The sequence below is a fragment of the Colias croceus genome, chromosome 3, assembly GCF_905220415.1.
Source record: "Colias croceus chromosome 3, ilColCroc2.1".
Taxonomy (NCBI): Eukaryota; Metazoa; Arthropoda; class Insecta; order Lepidoptera; family Pieridae; genus Colias; species Colias croceus.
The window spans coordinates 4,047,923-4,068,617 of NC_059539.1; the positions used below are offsets into that span (position 1 = coordinate 4,047,923).

Genomic DNA, 20,695 nt, shown 5'->3' on the forward strand with positions numbered 1-20,695 from the left:
AATTTCCAATAAAAATAATCACTCATACCAAATATACCTACCCCCATTATAAAACCACAAGATCTTTGCCAAACTTACGAATCGTGCACAGATAACAACTTCAAACAGCTACCACAGAATACAGATAATATATCACATCGAGTGAGCGTGTAAATGCATCAATTTGCATGATATCGGTTAGCACATAAGTGTGTCATGCCCGCTCTAATCCGTCACCGTAACGAGCGGGTTCGTTATCGCAACCTCATTATAGCAGCGCGTTGGCTGCAGCTTGGATAATGTTTACAAGTCATTTATAAATATCAATGTGTAAAAGTGAGCGTTACTTTTGTGAGATAATTTTCGTGTTCAATTTATGAAGGTTTGATTGATATAGAAATATCTAGTAAGTCATTTTTTTGTTTGAATTTGTATTAATGTAGAGATAATTGTGATAAGAAATAATTGAAGTTCATATTTAACTCTAATTATTTAGATTAAGATAAATAACTTCGCAATAATTCATCTTAATTTGATGAAAAAAAACATTGACACAAAAATGATTATTATAATTAATTAGAATAAAAGAATTACAATATTTTATTAAATACAATTCACTACTCCAGCATTTTTATTTAAATTATTTAAATGAGACACCGTAACTGAATAAAAAACGTACGAAAATTGAAACGCTCGCATTTCAAGTGCAACAACCCCACAATCAAAACAAGCGCTCTAACCATTACGCAAAGAACTTTTTCAGCGAACTTTCCAGAACAAATAGCATTTGAAAGAGACCATTATTAGAATTGTATGTGAAAACGATCACCGCAAATGCCATAAAAAGGTCGTATAGCCAATAAAACCTCTACAGTCAGCAATGATGCTTGCCGGGGAGCGGGGGAGCGGGGGACGGTAGGACATGGTTTGGGCGGGAGGACATTTTTATCCGGCGCTAGGAAAAACTGCACGATACCAATTGGAATAGATGACGATTGATTTGTGGGATTTTTTTACGTTTTTTGTGACGCTGAATTTAGATGTGATTTGCTTTGGCGGTGTCAGGGGAAAATTAAATGTTGAGGTACCAAAGGAAAGTGTAAACGCAATTGGTGAAAGTGTTATAAATGACTCTACTATTTTTCTAATGATTTTGTAGTTTTATATTTAAACTTGAAAAAATTTGAAGTTTAAATCATCAATTACATGTTTTTATTATTAGGGTTTTTCATAGAATGAAATAAATATTGTATCTGAAAAATAAGGAACAAAGCAGATAACAATTAAATCTCTATCAAGGGTTTTGTATTTTTCCAATAATTTGACGATTTTTCATAAAAAATGAAAAAAAAAACTTAATTATAAAACTTACGTAGCGTGCGTGGGCGGCCGTGCAAAGTAACAAGCGCAGAGTTTAGCGCTCAACACAAAAACAAAACAGACTCTGTTATCAGTTGGGAACTTCGAGCATCAATCGAGAGCGATGCAAAGTTACTCAGAGATTCGAGCGCGTAGCGAGCTGCGAATGTCGCGTCAGATAAGCGACTGAAGCCCTCGCAGCTAACGCAAACTATACCGCGCCGGTGGGAGGTTCCACATCCCTGGCCACGCCCACGCTCCGCCCACCCGCAGCCACGCCCACCTGAATTAATAAAGGCGGCAAACACCGCTGGACACGCGGACAATACTGCATTGTCCTATGTCCAAAATAGTTTCAATTAGAATCGAGGACAAGGCACAAAAGCTTCACCAAAGTCGCTTTCAAAACAAAATTGACCGGTACATATGGGTATAAGCAACGCTGCAACCAACGTGCTATGACTTAGCAATCGCATGGGGCAAAGCTTGACTATAATAATAACTATAACTGTTTATATTACAATGGTAAAGCCATTTTGGTTTTACAAAATAGTCGTCATAGATTATCATATAAAACACAATTTACAGAAAATTACTAAACAGAAAATAATTTCTTAAAAAACTGTATATAAATTACATTCAATAAACAATCACATTTATCCTTGATATTTTCAGAATGTCTATATCTAATTGTATTGTACATCATACTGTATCCTTAAAAAGGAATTTTCACAAAATAAATTTGTCATAGAGTCATGTTAAAATGAAATTGTAGTTATATTTTTCGAAATTATTTTTCTCTTGCGATTTGTTTAAATAGGTAATTTATTCATAGACAGTAAATATACCTAAATAAAATATCTACATTGTTTGTTTTTCTGTGACGGCTTATACAAAATATATTTATAATACACGATTCAGAATATTATCAACTGAGATCCACAAAAAGAATAATTGTAGTTACAACAATTTACATTGTAAATGTTGGGGACATACACACTATTGTCCTTTTCCCCAAAGAGCTTCTGTATCACAGCGCTAGAGCTTCAGGACAGTTTCTGCCACAGAAAGAAGAACGAATAGTTTTTGGAATCTAGTTTCGAAAAAAATATATTGCACGCCTCATAAGCGAAGCGTTGAGGTGGGTACTACTGTCACTTCGCGCAAAACATCTGATTTTTCAAACTTAAAATGTCTTTATGTATCATACATTGCACTTGTAAGATAATACATACACACACATATTAAGAAAAAACACTATTTTTAACGTTCATGATATTTTTGATGTCATTTTTGTTATTTAAACTAGTTAAAAAACAGTTTAAAAAAGTTCTGTCTTGGACGTCCGTGTGTCTGTATGTGCGGATCCTTTTTTTTGTTAACACGATAGCGACCGAAATACTTTACTAATCGAGTCTTTTTTTTTCTCTTACGCTTGAGTATGCTCAGGAATAGAACCCTTTCATTTTTCAGGGTCTGATTCGATGTGGTTTAATTGTTATTAAATAAACAAAAAAAATATCGACTTTTTTTTTTTTTTTTTTTTATAGTGTACTCAAAATTCACCATTATAAACTCGATTCTTTATACTATAAGCCAAGGTTTAAAAAAATAAGTTGGTAGTCAGTCCCTTAAACCTGCGCAGTTTCACATCTAGGTGGGGCCACAAGAAAAATAGCTCAATTATTACGGTACCGCTTTCTTTACTTTTCCAAATGTTTTATTTTATTTCATTTTTATATTTATAGTCACGTACTCTTTATAAATAATCAATTTTATTGTAAAGGATGAGATTATGAGGCGTGCACTTTTGGATTTTCCAAACTATTTTATTATACAGTTACTTACCCATGCAAAAACACTCGTTTCATCACCAATGATCAACCCTATGACCTTCCTATGACAAACTTGGATTGTTAACTTAGTTTTTTTTTTTGAGTAGGTAATCATAACGTAAATTGTATATTAAATTACATAGCTTTTTAAAGTTGTTTGATCTTTTTCACATAAGTAGAACACACCATTATTATAAACTCTAATTTTTATTGATTCCAGATTTAAATTGATAGGTTATTTCTTATCGATTTGATCTAGAGAACAATCTAGAGATTCCATTCCTAAACCTTAGTTAAATCATAGGTCCTATGACCTATCCTAAAATCTAGATTCATGCTTGATAAACTTTTATTAATATAATGTTAATTGTTAAGTTACTCCTACGTTGCATGACTGGAAAAATCAGTTGATCGTGTTTTATGTATCAAATAAAACTAAATATGGTGGAGCCGGTTTTTTGGAATTGGACAAGAAAATAGAGAGCGTGATTTCATAGTCCAATTTATTTAGGTTGAATATAATTTTTTCTTCTGTCTGTTTACGCAATACCTATCCTACGAGATTCGTATTTACATTCTTAAATTTAAGACTTTGATAGTTTATCAGTCTGTCACAACCATACTCTCCGTAAAGTGTTAGAAGTCAGGGTGAAATAGTATATCTATCAAGCAAATCCTTTTTTCAAATGCTTGGGAATATTTATATTTCATAAACCACAATATTATAAAAACATAATTGTAATACCTAGGTATTCTAAAAAAGTGTATAAAGAATGTATATTTTCTTTTTAATGGTACTACGAAACTTCCCATTAGCGCAATAACTTTTTCAAGAACTAAATATAGAGCACTCGTTACTGGTAAAGACCAGTATTTAAGGAATAAAAAACAAACTCAATACATTAAATTCAATCATTTCCTATATCTATGTACAATTCATTTATTTTACAGATCACAGTCCGCTAGTTCCAATGTAAGTACGTCCCAGTAGCTACGGACAGCTCGCTCGAGCAAATAGCCAGTCTAGCTTCAAATATCTGTTCGATTTCAGAACAAACAACCGTGCGGAAGAAGTTGATCTCTCGGCGATTTTCACACTTACTTGATTTATCTAAGGGTGTTTACAGAGGAATGGACGATGGACAACTGCAGTGTGCACTGTCCGGATATTTTGAAATGTTAGGACAGAAAAGAGATTTGAAGATTTGAACATCTTTAATGATAAAGTGCAAATGTAAGATTAGATAATTAAATTGTAAAAAAATAATCCAGTGTTTTATTATGTTTATATATAAAATTTATTATTTATTTTTGAATATTTCGTCACCTAGACGTCATTATTGTGTCCATTACCTATCATAAGAAGAGATGAAAAATTTGCCTTTCATTTTATATTTTTATACATAGATTTTTAATAATTACAGCATCCTTCTCAATCATTTTTTCACATTCTTATGTATCTCAATATAAGGGGCCTGTCGAAGACATCATATCATACGCTCATCATCAAAGCATCATCATACGCTGACGGTATCGGGATCGGAGTGTTTACTAGCGTCAATCATTTAACTGGTCGCCTCATAAATCTCGTCTAGAGAACGTGAGAGCACATGTCCTAGTATTCTCCACCCTATCATATAACTTAGTTATTTGACGCTATATTAAGCAACTTAATTACATACTTATGTTCCCGCTTTAGTCTTGGGAACTGGAATTTCTTTAGGGAAACTCAATATTCCTTTTAAAAACAATTTATTTTCGAGACCGACACACCTTTGTACAAAGTATTTTAGATAAGTGGAAAAAATACATTCTACCCGATATAATAAAATAAAAATAAAAATGATAATCTATGATGGTGGGTGCGCGATTGCTATTATAAATTAACAGGCGTAGACATAATCCTCCCCCCGGTGAAAAGCGTAGATTTTCAAGCTTGAAGGTCTTCAGAAGTGGGCAGAGGACATAGTCGAACCAAAGGTCTTCGAACGCAGCCTCTTGTAGTTTCGACGTCCGCAACTCGACAAACGCCGTCTGTTCCATGGAATAATCGAACGATACGCCCCATGCGCCAACAAAGTGGTGGAGAATTATCCTCTTGAAGCATTACGAGGTCTCCGATGTTTATTTTTGATTTGTCAACCTTCCATTTGGTTCGTAGTTGCATTTCTGAGATATACTCCTTCTGCCATCTCTTCCAGAAGTGTTGGCGGATTTGTTCAAGTCTGCCATATCTATCAGGGGAGCTCTCTTTAGCGTTATCCAATGAAGGAGCCGGTAGTGCATTCAATGGTCTTCCAATTAAAAAGTGCCCTGGGGACAAGGATAGGAAGTCATTCGGGGAAGATGACATGGGACATAGAGGACGGCTATTGAGAATAGCCTCAACTTGAGCAAACAATGTCGAAAGCTCTTCAAACGTAAGATGGGTATTGCCCATGACTCGCTTTATATGATGTTTAGCGGACTTAACCCCGGCCTCCCATATTCCACCAAAGTGAGGAGCGTAAGCGGGGATAAAAGAAAATTTTATTCCCTCCTGAGCAGCAAACTCAGACAGAGGTTCTTGATTAGCCTTTAGAAAACTATTTAATTCTTTCGCGGCAGCAACAAAATTTTTACCGTTGTCGGAAAACATTTCGGTTGGCTTTCCACGGCGTGCCACAAATCTGCGAAGTGTCATAATATAAGCGTCTTTTGTCAAATCAGATACGACCTCTAAGTGAATGCATTTGAAGCGCAAACACACAAACAGACATAAGTAGCACTTAACTACTCTAGCACCGCGTCCTTTACGATTTAGAATGAAGAAAGAGCCCGCATAGTCTACTCCAACAGACTTGAAGGGAAAGTCAACGTTGACGCGATTTGCAGGTAAGTCAGCTATTTTTGGATTATAGGTCTGACCACGAAGACGTGTGCAGCTAACGCAGTTTTTGACAACGCGCCTAGCTAGTTTTCTGCCATTGACAGGCCAAACAGACTCGCGGATAATCGACAACAGAAGTTGCGGTCCTGCATGCAGAGATCGAACGTGTTCGCGTTCAAATAGAAGCTTCGTCACATGATGAGTTGAATTTAGAAGAATGGGATGCTTCTTTTCAAATTTATATTCAGATGATCTGAGCCTGCCACCGACTCTTATAAGATTCGCCTGATGATCAAAAAATGGAGATAACGATAAAATATTTTAAAATTTTATCGTTATCTCCATTTTTTGGAGGAAAAGGGCTTAAGGGCTTTGGGCTTAAAGGTTTACTATTTGACAACTTATCAAATTCTGAAGTAAAAGTTTGTTTTTGAGACAGCATGCAAATAAAATTAAAAGAATTATTTAATTCGTCAATTGATAAAATGCCGGTAAGTTTATTATTTTTATTTTGTTTTTTAGAGTTGTGTAAAAATCGTAAAATGTAACTAAAAGTTCTTTGAAGTTTTGTAAATTTAGAATATTTTTTAAAATCAAAATTAATTTCAGATTCGACGGCTGTATGGACATTGATTAATGCAAAATCTTTGGTTGAATAATGCATGGGCTCAAAAGACCTAAGGGATCGAAGATTCGAAATGAACTTGAGAGGATAAGTCTCTTTGTGATTTTGTCACTATGAAGTGGAATTTCGATGGGAAAATTAAAAGCATCCTTCGATGGATCCTAACAAAGTCCGAGAGCGCTCGACGACTCACTGATTGTCAAATGTTCTGTATTAATTTCGTGTAAATTTTGGAACAAGTTTTTTGAATTACTTTTATACTTTCGTAGAGGAAAACAAGCTGAATTTAGAGCGTTTGAAACTGAATTTTGAAATTATTTAAGTTGATCTTCATCATCACAGCCGGTGATTAGATCATCGACATAAAAGTCGTGCTGAATGATATTTTTGATTATTTCGTCCCCACATTCCTGTCCAACCTGCCAAAGACATCTCGTGCTCAAGTAACTGGCACTTGCGGTACCGTAAGTGACAGTACTCAGTCGCAGAGTTTTGATAGGCTGAGACTCATCTTCTCTCCATAATATGAGCTGCAAATTTTGATTTGAACTTTCAATTTGAATCTGACGATACATTTTGGCGATATCACCTGTCAAAATGAATTTATGTTGCCGAGCTCTCACTAAAATGGAGAAAAGAGAGTCTTGAATATTTGGGCCTACCATGAGGATGTCATTGACAGAGAAGCCAGAGGTTGTGGGGGCTGAGCCATCGAACACTACTCGAAGTTTGGTAGATTCACTATTCTCCTTTATGACAGCATGGTGACACAAAAAATATGATGGATTTGGAATAGGAGTAGGTGATTCAGATAGATGGCCCATATCAGCGTATTCACGAATGAATTCAACGTATTTTGAATTTAGTTCTTTATTTCGTCTAAATCTTTTCTCAAAATTTAGGAATCGTTTTTTAGCTTGAGAGTATGAATCGCCGAGGCAGTCAGGTGAGTCCTTTAGGGGTAACTTCACACAGAATCTGCCGCTTTCTAAGCGAGTGGTGGTAGTTAGAAAGTGTTTTTTGCATGCTATGTCATTTTGACTTCGAACAGTTTTTTGGGGTAGCTCTTCAAGCTCCCAGAATTTTGTGAGCATTTTGTGAATTTCGTCAGAAGTAGGGTTTGCAATTCTGGCATGATTGCAATGAATAATTTCTTTACTGAAATAATAATTGTTGATTGGACCAGCTACTATCCAGCCGAATTTAGAATTTTGCAATTTAGGATTATTAGGACCTAAAGAAAGCTGTTCGCTGTTTAGAATGTCCCAGAAGATATCTGCTCCAATTAAAACTTCAATCGGAGCTGGCTTGTAGAACTCAGGGTCCGCCAAAGTAAGAGAATTAGGTATTTTGAGAGCTTGAATATCAACTGGGGTCTTAGGTAAGCGGCCCGTCAATTCGTTGAGAACAAGACATGAAAGAGTAACGCTGTAGTTGCTATTTAGAGATTTTATTTGAGTGAGACAGCTTTCGTACACTGTATTAGAAGAATTATTGCCAATCCCAATGACATTTATTGCCTGCAATGGGCAAGTTTTTAGTGACATTCTTCGTTGCAGGGATTTAGTGATAAATGAAGACTGGCTGCCACAATCCAAGAGAGCGCGAACCTTTTCTACCTGCTTATTAATAGGATTGAGAACTTCTATCAATGCTGTAGATAGGAGAACATGCTTGGACATTTGTCTAGAAAAGGTTGCTACAGATTCGTTTGGTTCAACTTGCTCATCTGTGCTTAAGTTGGCAGTGACGTAATCATTAGAACTATGGAGGAGAGTGTTGTGTTTTTGCTGGCATTGTCGACATGAACCCATGCGGCAGTCACTGACAGGGTGCCCTTGTCTGAGGCAATTTCGACATAATTTATATTTATTTACATACGACAGCCTATCTTGAATGTTTTTAGACTTAAATGTAGGACAGTCATAAATTCTGTGATTTCCGTTACAAATTATGCAAAGATAAACATTTTGATTAGATGTAGAAAATGAATTAGTATTTTTATTTTTATCAGATTTATTATGGTTTTGTGAATTTAGTTGTGAGGGACGTGGTGTGAATAATTGTAATTTAGAATTATTTTGGGATTCATTATTAATGTAAACCTTATTACGATTTAAAGATTCTCACACATCTGCACGGTTGATTAAAAATCTTTGAAATTGTTGCAAAGTTGGAATGTCATCAATAGTATTTCGATACTCTTCCCACTTAACAAGAGTACATTTATCCAATTTAGATGATAAAATAAATATTATAAGTACATCCTAATAGTCAGTGGGCTGACCCAGGCTAGACAGGGCGCGAAGATTTTTTGTAACATGATCGACTAAAAAACGTAGTGACTTGTCGGACTCACGAGTTAAAGATTGAATATTAAGTAAAGAATCTAAGTGATGATCAACAAGAAGTCTTTTCTTATTATATCTGTCGCAAAGTAGCGTCCAGGCTGCCTGGTAGTTTGCTGTTGACACTTCGAGATTAGAGACAATCCGTGCCGCATCACCCTCAAGGTAAGAAAGTAAATAATGAAATTTATGTATATCAGTGATATTTTTGTTTTTATGAACCAAATTTGAAAATGTGTCGCGGAACTCTAGCCAATGGAAGTATGAACCATTAAACTTTGAGATCTCGATTCGTGGTAATCTATTATTTGAGTCTTGATGGAAAGAGTCTTCATTGCCCATCGATTTCCTACGATTTTCGTTGTCATTAAATAAATTATCATATTTTTTAATCATTATTTTAGCAGAAGCAATACTTTGGACGAAATCGTTCTCAATGTCGTCTCTTTCATCAATCTCGGAATCTATATTTTCAGAATTTAGAACCTCAATCTCAGTCTGCAACACATCAAACTTTGTTGACAATGCTTCAAATTTGCTAAGTTTCAATTTAAATTCAGCCATTAATACTTCATCCATTAAAGTAGACTCGCTAGTTCTGTCCAAATAATTTTTAAATTTTGTAATTTGGCCTTTAATAGCAGCCCTTTTTGAATATGAATCTCTTAATAACTTTTGATTAGATTCCGTAGACATTTTGTAAAATAGTTTAATTAAATATTGTTATGAAAAGGAAGTATGTAATTATTTTCAAATTATGTAATTATTTTCGATTAATTAATAATTAAAATGCACGTCAACAAGTCTGATAAAGTTATGGAAGAAATAAAATGCTTATCTCACGCTCCTCGCTTGGTGGAACCTGCCGCTGGTAGCCGGGCTGCTGCTGACACGCAGCTGCTGCGCAGAAGATCGTGCGAGCGATATTTAGTCGCCTGAGAAGACGGCTCCTGAAATTATTCGGCGAAGTCGAGTTTATGAGCGAGAAGAGGCGATGATATTTGAGATTGTTATAAACAAAAAATGAATTAAATTTTGAACAAATTAATTACGATTTACGTAAGGGGATATGGCGTGAGGATGTGAGAATAGGTTAGGTAATAAATCAATTGCTATAATTTAAATTGTTTTATGGTTAGGAACGGAAGGAATTAAGGATTTGCACTTAACTTTGTATGAATTTTGAGCTGCACTCCGGCACGACACTTTAGATGTGGCGTTGTTCAGACGAGCAGGTTAGGTATCCCTTTCGGCAGGAATCAGTCCCAAAAAGATTGCGTAGATGTTTAGATAACTCATCCGTTTTTGGTCCTGTCACGGTCGCCAAATTGTTCCCGCTTTAGGCTTGGGAACTGGAATTTCTTTAGGGAAACTCAATATTCCTTTTAAAAACAATTTATTTTCGAGACCGACACACCTTTGTACAAAGTATTTTAGATAAGTGGAAAAAATACATTCTACCCGATATAATAAAATAAAAATAAAAATGATAATCTATGATGGTGGGTGCGCGATTGCTATTATAAATTAACAGGCGTAGACACTTAACATATAATATTTTACAACATTCGACAGTAGATTTTACATAAATCGCTCAAGTTCTAAGGTAAGTCGTCGTATACATTTACGTCAACCAAATTGATTGTTATATGTGGAACAAAGGACACTAAAACATCAATCTGCAGATTGTTGTTGCAGGATATTCATAGAATATCTGGATTTATATTCCAACAATAGTTGCATTAACATAAATGTGCACTGACAATGCCACACAAAACCCGAACAAGGTATGCAAAGAAGTAAATAAAGAATATAATATTTTACGAAATAATACAGAGGAAGCACTGTTTGTGTAAAGGTTTTGTAGTTTTAAACATCTTTTTGTATGGGTACATTACATTTGTGGGTAAAATATATGATGGGATTGGATGTTGTAAATAGTTAAATATTATTATTTGAACGATCTAAAAGACGCGTAGATAGGTAGCGTGATAGTGTGACTTTAGTATTTTCTGTACGTGTGGTTTAATTTAACAGAAACAATATTCCCAGTAACATCGAAAATTGAAAAAATGTAGAGCCGCATAGGGCTTAACAACTAGTTTTTCTCTATGTATAAGGTTTATAATATATTTTAACATATTTTGTGCTTAGATTTCTATCTTTTGTATAAATAAGCTTTACAATATAACGAAGGGATCTTCCAATTTGAAACTGAATATCTGTAAAATGTAACTCCATTGTGTCACCGTAAGCAAACAGCCGGAGACAATGCAAAATGTTCGGTCACGTGCTCCAATATTTATTTTATCAATATTCAAACGCTTACGATGTCGCGGCGTTAGTTTGTCTTCTACCAACCGAATTGAAAACCATTGAGCTGCGAAGCCACGGTTGAGAGATTTCTTTACATTTTGAATCAATTTTGGTGGAATTATTAATAATATTCAGACAGAATAAGGTAAAGCTTAATTCTATTTATTTCAAAATTATATTATCTCACATTTCGCATTCTATTTAACAGACATTATTTTTAGAATAAGTATTTAATTTTCTTTGAGGGAAATAATTATTATACGGAGAAAATGTTTGAATTTGTAAAGCAGAATATTATATTTAAAGTACCTACTCACTAAAATATGTTTTTAGCCATATTTTTAATATTTATTTAACCATTCACATATTTATAAATTATAGAAAAAAAATATTTTAAATCTTCTATAATATGTGTATGCACGCCCGCACGTATAAGTGCATGTGACTTATTAATAATAATAACATGTGTGTCGTAACATAACTGAACAATTAATAAACATTAAATAAAACACATATTTTTCCATATATCTATATTTTTAGCATACAACATTAAAGACTCAAAATGCTAAAGTTCCAGAAATACGTTAATACGTTAACGAGGTGCCATTCTAAGCGACTTTTTCCACAGAGCCGCGCCGCCCGCCGAATGCTAAACAGAGCAATTGACATTCAAGCGGCGACTAATCGACCGGGAAATACACTTGTCATACATTTAACGTGGAATTTTTATGATTGAGGGTAACAAATGCATTCGCTATTGAATATTTTTCTGATCGGATGGAGGATTTGTATTGATTTGAGGTTTACGTACTGTGTTCAGACTATTTTCTTTGAAATTGGATTATATTATTTTGTAGTGTCTTATTCGTTCTGATTGGTTGGACTGTTTTGCACATAATAATAAGAAAAAAAATTATTTTGTGTAATCAATGTTTTTTTTTTTTAACTCAACATTGCAATTGATACAAGTAAACATGTAAAATATCATCTTTTTCTAATAACGTAAGCAGGTTTGCAAATATTTATGACTGCTCTTACCCAAATTTTGATGTAATCCCGAGAGGCATTATCAGGACCCTACAAGGAAGTCAAATGTCATGTCCACGTCCGAAAGCCATCATTGTCGAAACATAACTTTGGGCAAAAATAAAGCGAATATATTGTATTACCTTACGTAATTCGTGGAGATCTCTCATGTCTATCAAATTATTCAGGGTTTTCACAGAGCTTTCTTCGAATTTTAAAAAATATTAAGATTCATTTAAAAATTTTGCAATTTTTTAAAGTTAGATGAAATATATAAAATGGTTGAACATTATTAATAATTTTAATAGGTAGAGCTGTAAATAATAAAGCATATGCGAATACTATTTAATATAGACGAGTTGTAATTATTGTGATTCTTCTGAATCTTAATATTTACATACTTAAACTATTTTTCAATAAAATTAATTAATCCCATGTACCTAATGTCCCTCAACGCTACGTCGCGTCGCAGCCCTGCGCTACGTCTTCCTTCGACTGACAGCCGGCGACATATTTTATTCACATCGCACCGCCCGTAATTCAGTCGATGCAGATAAATTGTTTTACCTCGCGGTACCACGAGCCACGTCCCGCAACTTTGGCGTTTGCATGATGAGCTCCTTTTTTATGCTCGAATAAAATTGTGTTAGCCACCGGCAATGGAGCGACGTGTGAACGGTGGATTCGCAAGAAATTGTTTTCGGGAAGCCTGCTTTGATATTTATGAAAGTTGGCATGTCGTGGCATCCGTTTGAGTGAAGGGTGCACGATGGATTTTATCCTTTGGCCGGTTTGAATTATAAGTTTCCTGTATGTTGAGTATTTTGTAAGAAAGCTTGTTAGATAAGCGTCGTTCACATTTGCGTATAAATAAATATTCTGAATAACTTAATATCGTGAATACAAAGGAAAAATTAAACATCTGAACAAGAAATGCCTATTTGTTGAAATATAATATGTTCTTGCATATGAGGACAAACTCGCGTGAAATGTTAAACCACTTGAGTCGTTAATGCTATTGACGACAGTGTCGACAAACTGCCACTAGTTGCAAGAGGCAAGAGCATATCATGTTCACAGGTACTCAAGTACGTTCGCCGCGGGACCACAGCCTCCGCTATCAATATTAAATCCGCAGGCAAACAGCTCGCGACTGTAAACATCTAGGTTTATTCGACATTCGTGTCTCGATTAACAGAATCTCAATGAATTGCTTAATATGTTTTGCTGCGGTAAATTCGCACCGCAGTTAATCATAGAGATTGACTTATTAATACCTGAGGTGATGTGACGTTTGTCTAGGTAGAGGGAATTCCTTTTGGGTTCAGGATGTCTGATATATTGACTGTTTATACATTGACTGAGGTCAAATAAGTCTTATTTAAAGTACATTAATTAGATACTTGTTTTGCAGAGCTTAATTTAAATTATAAATATACAATACAATTTTGCCAACATAATATCATGTAACGCTCTTTAGTGAATGTATTGGACATTATGGAATTTAACTGTCTACCTTCCGCTATTTTACAAAGGATTATTATGTTTATTTTGAAAATAATGCGCGGTTGCGGCGTTCGGTGCAAATATTTGAAGACGTAGTCAAAGGCGGGCTTTTTGCGATGGTCCTTTGAACCGACCGCGGTCTGCGGTCAGATAAACCGATTAGCTGTGCTCGTGCCACGTCCTTCAAACATAAACTTATTATAATCTATACGCTGATAAATTTCATCAAGTTATGACCGCATGTCAACTAGCTACGGCACTGCTACATCAATGTTTAGATTGGATGAGGCAAACATTGTAACAAAGCTAAATCGAATTTAACTCGATACAATATATTGGCTCAAATTCGATCTCGATGTTAATCTTAAGCATATCTGATTGTTTGTTTTAAATACTCCAGCAGCCTTAAAGTTGTGATAATGATACATATAAACTGTTTGTAAACGACTGTATTTATACTTTTGCAATAAACTATTTTTATTAAAATTTCTTTGTTTTATTTTAACTATAGTTTTTTAACTTACCCATACACTTCATAAAGCTCTTGCCTTTTACGTGACAAAGGAAAATAAATTTATTTTTATATTTATAGCTTTTTGACCAATCATTGAATTAGATATCCAGGATAAAACAATTCTAAAAAGGTAGCAAAATAAAAAACTATTACATACAAAGGACAAACAGTTCCTGACGTATAATTTAATCCTAAAAACAACATTTCCGTCGAGTTATTCCATGTTATGTTGACTAATTCAGAACCCTTGCCTCGCGGCGCTCAGCGGTTAGGTGTAACTTAACGAACCTCTCTGAATCTTTAATACACTTTCATTTAATGCTAGTTGTAAACTTTGAAATGGTCGTTTTATACGTATCCTTAAAGCGGATAACTTTGAAGACGAATTCTGAAAGTGACCCGTATTTTCAAAGGGACGCGGGTTAATGAAATCATATACGGAACACAAGCTGTGAATAGTTATTGGGTACCTACACGTGTTAAACTTTTTAGCGTACCAAATTTTTATCTAGTTACATTCAAATACCTCTGTGAAATTTTGCCATCATACGTAACTTTAGATATAATTTATTATTTTGAAATCTCTAAATGTTGTCTTAACCTAATTTAACGGACAATACCTCCTGTAGCAAAAACGATTCAAATTCAATTATAATAATTGTTTAAACCAACACAAATTAATTGTCATTGACGTTTAAAAAGGCTTTGCTGAGGAGCTCTGAAATTATCGAAGCAAACCCTTCTAAGAACCAAGAGCGGAATTAATTCCATTACTAACACAAACATCTACCTTCACGGCAGGTACTTCTCAAACGCAGCACTCGGTTCCCTAATTCACAAATTAGATTTCGCATAAAGCCTATTTTAATTTGCGCCGTCGCTAAACATTGCGAGCTCTTTAATGTTTAAACGGGTGCACAAACTCTCGCTATTGACTCTCGCAGGGCCGCGGCGACGGCCGGCTAACGTTCATGTACAAAACAAACATGTTCTTGGTGACGCGACCCAGCGATAATAAGCTTACCGACGTACCGCCCGCGTCTCCGCCCTAACAAATTATATTAAATTCTTTTGTTGGTCCACTTCGCCGGAATGCCCAGTTATTGTGTGGACTTACGGGATCAAACCCCAATCTCAAATAGAGATTTTCCTTTGAACTCCTGGAAACAACATGTAGCCACATCATCCAGTAATATATGCATAAATAAAAGTTGAAAGGGTAACAAATAAATGATGTGTGGCTCAAATTATGTGAAAAACAAAATGTAGAGCTTTAAAAAGTTTCATAATTAAATTATGTTCAGGAACAACTGCGCACCTATTCATATTAAGTAAATGCGTGTAATTAAATTTAATCAGACAGTTATAAAATACGCACATAAAATTAAGACGTTGAAATCTGCACGCTCACCCTCAACGAATTTAGAATAAGCCGCGAGCTTCATTTCGGAAACATTACTCTCTGTTCAACAATAAAACTCATTAATTCGCTCCTGCGGTCGCGTTTTATAAATGTTTCACGTATTAATAAAATTAACAAAGCAGTGTGCGCCAGGGCTGTTTCTAGACAAAAGCGTTGGAGCGAAGTACAATAGAATCTAAAATAAATACGTGGACTTGGCAAACAGACCGTACAAAGCGTCCACCTGACTGCGCGCGGCCAGAGGACGGACTATTGAAAATTAAGTGCCTGCGACGGACCTCAATTAATGCCCTCGAGGCGTCTGCCCGCTAGAAACTGTCCTGCACTTTATCGACTAGATAAGGCGAGACCGTAAATGTGAAGATTTCACTGTTACCAAATATACATTTTAAGATTATTACTATGTATGAAATGCAAGCCAATAATTGTTATTTAGACTAATCGATATAATTTTTTTATAACGAAATATAATAGTAAATCATAGTTTAGAGTTGGTTTAAAGACTATTTCAAATTATCCACAGTGGAGAGAAAGTTATCATTATTGTTGTTCTATATAATATACGGTTACAAATTTCGATACAAACGTGATACATTTCTGTCTCCTATCAAAAAAAATCTACAGTCTACATTATCTGGAGTGTAATCTTTAAAACTTATTTTAGTTGACTTTTTGCCAATAAACATCAGCTTTGCACTCGTAAAACTTGGTAATTTTATGTGACCAATTCAGAAAACTTCGAATACACGTTTCTTTTAGCACTCGATCGGAAAGGACCCTCATATTGGCAGATCTCTATCTCAATCGTTCATTTGGTGTCGACAAACCGCTGCTTATCACTGATCACGCCATTTTGTCGGACTTGCAAAAACACAAAAAATGTCACCGACGACCAATGACCTATTATACTAGTAGACGCGGCATACGCCAACATCATTGCACTAAAAAACAGCGTAATTAATACATACCTACTTACTAACGCATTATCACCAATACAGTTGTTCTCTCTTTCACTCTCACGCACGAGACATAATACATGTCTCACTCATGTACTTCGTAATAACAACTGCCGATTAAAATATAAAAAGAACGTCCAGCCACGACGCTGAATGGTGCGTGACTAAGTGAAACTCGGGCACTTACCTGAGTTTTTTCTTGCCAAAATAGAGAGCGGGTAACGTATCTAGCTCTTTTATATATCATAGCCGACGACACATTCGATAAAGTAGTCTTCACTTTTACTACCTAACTTGATTTTTGTGAATCTATTTTTTTTGCAGTGATTATGTTAACTAGTTATACAAAATATTATTGGAATCAACGGTATATGTTTTATTGCAACATTTTACCAGCTTAAAAAAATGTTGGAAGTACGTTCAAATTTATTTTGATCCAGATCTTTGCATGTGATTTTGAGATATATTAAAATATCTCATCAGTTTACGGCAAAAACACATAATTACCAATAATACACTAGATATGAATTGAAAAAGATTGTAAAAGAAAAAATAATTAGTTATACTCTATATTTATTTCATTATGTAAGTTATTTGTATTTCAAATACAAATAAAGATATAAAAAGTCGGTAATAAACAGGACAGCAGGAGGCCTATAGAGATGTGAGTGAACAATCATGGGATACACCCCTGCTATGGATTTTATTGCCATTCGTATTGAGAGCTAGAGATTTACTTTGACACGTCGAAAATTAGTTTATTCCTTCTTTATTGTTATATTCGTGTTCATATTTGGGAATGCCGAATCAAACACTAATCATTATTCAATTAACCATCGAACGAATAGATACTATACCTAGTGCAAAAAATGTGACCAACGGCATATTCAGTAGTAATGCAACCATAATGCAACTAGTATAAAATTCTTTAATTTTGCAAAAATCATATTGTCTAATAATTACAGTGTATAAAATCTGACTTAGATACATATTCATTTGACAAAATGAATCAAAATTCCGAAATATTATTACATTTTAATTAAACCACAGCACCTACGAGCAATTTCTTTAAAACATTTCGTAGATTTATCTCAAAATAAATCCCAAGCAAAACTTCACTGAAAACCGTGAACAATTTGTTTATTCCCACAAGACGCTTCACCATATTTCAGCAAGACATAGGTGTATCAATTCATATACATCAGGTAACATTAGAGCGATTTCCTCAGCCTTTGTCTGCACTCAACGAATTACGAGGAAAGGCGAAAATTTAAATACCCGACGGGACTGTTTTACATGTAAGAGATGCACTTTGCATGTAATGTGGCGATTAAATGAGGCGACAAGGCATATCAGGCGATTACAAAGCTCTACGAAGTGTTGTTTTTTCTACGCGGTACTACGATATTTTTATAAAGTTTGCACATGTATTTTAAATGTGGAATGTTTTATTCTTTCGGGTTTGGTTAAACTGTTGGCAGTTGTTTTTTTTTGTTATATGACGTAATTTTATTAGAATCTGTAGCACAGTAGGACAAAAGTGCTACGCATTATCGTAGAGTATAATATATAATTTTAATGTTATGTTGTTTTCTTCAGTTTCGCGTGAACTGATATGTTATAGTTTAATTATAGCAGCTGAGATTATCTGCAAGAAAACCCTTCAAAAATCATTCCAGCAATCAACTGTACCTCGAAAAAAAATCATGAGAAACAGTTAACACCAAACACAGGAACCAAAAATTAATGGTTTTTTAAATCGGAACTCCTCCACATCTTACTCGTTCATTCACAGAGCCCGTATTCGTTTGAGGGTGACACTCGCCACAAAGGTGCAAAGTGCAAAGGGAAACTCAATTAAAACAACGCCGTTCTTGTCTCGACCGACTAACATTGCCAGACTATTAGGCTCGGTCTTTGTGCTCGTGTTAATAGCGCAGCTTATGTGCTTATATTAGAATACACACTCATACATCTAACTGGTATTCAGTTATGGAAATCTCCGATTTATGGAGTGAAAGGTCTGGCAGGTACTTTGGAGAAGCTAAACCTGCATTCTGCTAAGGGTTAAAGAATTCCTAAGCAAATCAGAATGGCATCTTTAATTTTGCACTTCAAACGTAACAAGTTACTTTATTTTAATATTATCTAAAAATAATGCAATTAAATATCTATCTTCCATTTGATCAATATCAATTAGAGATATGTAACCGAAAATAATTATTACTTGGATCGAAAGAAATTGTTAAGATAGAGTTGTGTTTTTAATGTACTCTATTTATCAATTATTTATCCTAGTACTACACAATTGTTTGCCATGTAACCAATTACATTATTATTTAGTATAAGTACCTACTTAATGAATTACAACATTAAAATCTCGTTGATTAATTTCGTTCCTAAAATTTATCAGCCTCCAATCATTTCCAGCTTATAGGTACTAAAGCATAAAAGGTATCTCTAACTATCTAGAACTTTTAATCCTATTACTTTAGTGTGATACCCACTCAGGGTAGTCCTTATCTTTTACGCGGTGTGAACAAAACCACATAAGCTCCTAAGAAAAAGATAAGAATGAAGTTAGTCTCAGTCACGTGGCGGTCACAATTTTTATAAGGGGCGTAAATGGGCGAGGGTGCTGACCAATGGCCTTCGAGGGTGGCCGCTTGAAACGAGATAAGGAGCGAAAAAATTAACACTTAAGCTTGGACAAATCTTGTAAAAAATCCGCTGTTTTATCTTTATTACGAGATTAGTTGATCTTGCTGGTTCGGTCGATTGCTTTTTCGATTTGTGTAGTTTCGTGGACTTGCATTGCTTTTGACGCTTAAACGATTGTTGGACATAAAAGTCATTTACAAAAGTTTTTAGATACTTAAAAATAACATATTCACTGTAACGTGTGCTGTAACATTAGATAACAGTTAATATTTTGATACGAAAAAATAATGTAATTGAACCTATCCTTACATGCCTCGCTGTGCAAAGAACAAGAGGTTGAATCGAACAATCGCGATAACAGTGATTGTACATCTAAATTTATGTAACCTTTAATTACTAATTTACACAAACAGATTTAGTACCAAAAGTATTAACTTGTAATCGTTAATTCTTGTACCACCGAATAGCAGGAATAAGATCCAAAAGTTTTATGTCCGTAAGAAATATTTAAATGTCGTTAGTTAAAACACCTTTCCCGTCTCAGTGGTGTAATTAATTTGCGAGTTGGCTCATTAATTAATTGGGCGTCTACCGAGATGGCCCGCGTGCTTTTTATGAGAACAATAAAATAATTTGCGTAACTGTCGCTGCGGGTGGTGTTACGCGTTCATTTTAGATGACTATAAACATGGATATAACTGTGTATATTATACTAGCTGTGTGCCTGCGCCTTCTTTCAATTTTCAAAATTAACGTATTATTAATGTACTTTATTGGACGTCTATTTCCAAAAAACTTTTCTTAGTAGGTACTTACTTGGGATAATTCGTTAGTCATTGTGTCAGTTTTGATTTTGATCGTGTTTCAGTTTGTAAGGTAAGTATCTGGTGAATATCATGAATCATCCTCGTCTTCCGATACTATTTATTTTAACCTACTTCCATAATAAACCATGTACAGTACAACCTATTATAATTACAAGCAAAAAAGCTCCCAAAGCTTAACCTTAGTATTTTTCATTTTCGAGTAGGAATACTCGGAAATCAAAACAACCTCTTACATAGTGTACACTGTATACAACAACTGAAAAGCGGTAAGAGAGCATGAAACAGTGAAGGAGCCTTACTTTTATTTCCAGAACACAATTAAACTGTTCTTAGGCCAATTGAGTTTACGACGCGGCTCTACCGACGGCTTTTCGACGCCGCTATCGGATTTACGACTTTTTAACTGGGAATTTGAAAATTTCCTATTTTACTACTGAGAAATAAAAGCTTC

The 20,695-nt window shown here is 34.7% G+C and overlaps 2 protein-coding genes across 2 annotated transcripts; both read right to left on the bottom strand.

The window, feature by feature from the left end:
* Window positions 1–4,908: 4,908 nt before the first annotated feature.
* On the bottom strand, window positions 4,909–5,981 carry LOC123706422. The gene has a single exon (XM_045655693.1). It carries the CDS (start codon window positions 5,854–5,856, stop codon window positions 5,104–5,106), a length of 753 nt encoding a protein of 250 aa, XP_045511649.1. The 5' UTR covers window positions 5,857–5,981; the 3' UTR covers window positions 4,909–5,103.
* Window positions 5,982–6,981: 1,000 nt separating this feature from the next.
* On the bottom strand, window positions 6,982–8,481 carry LOC123705970. The gene has a single exon (XM_045655093.1). It carries the CDS (start codon window positions 8,479–8,481, stop codon window positions 6,982–6,984), a length of 1,500 nt encoding a protein of 499 aa, XP_045511049.1.
* Between the last annotated feature and the right edge of the window lie 12,214 nt (window positions 8,482–20,695).

Bases quoted from the DNA above. Each gene is read 5' to 3' on its own strand.
- LOC123706422 (XM_045655693.1), bottom strand. From the start codon at position 5,856: ATGACACTTCGCAGATTTGTGGCACGCCGTGGAAAGCCAACCGAAATG.
- LOC123705970 (XM_045655093.1), bottom strand. From the start codon at position 8,481: ATGGGTTCATGTCGACAATGCCAGCAAAAACACAACACTCTCCTCCAT.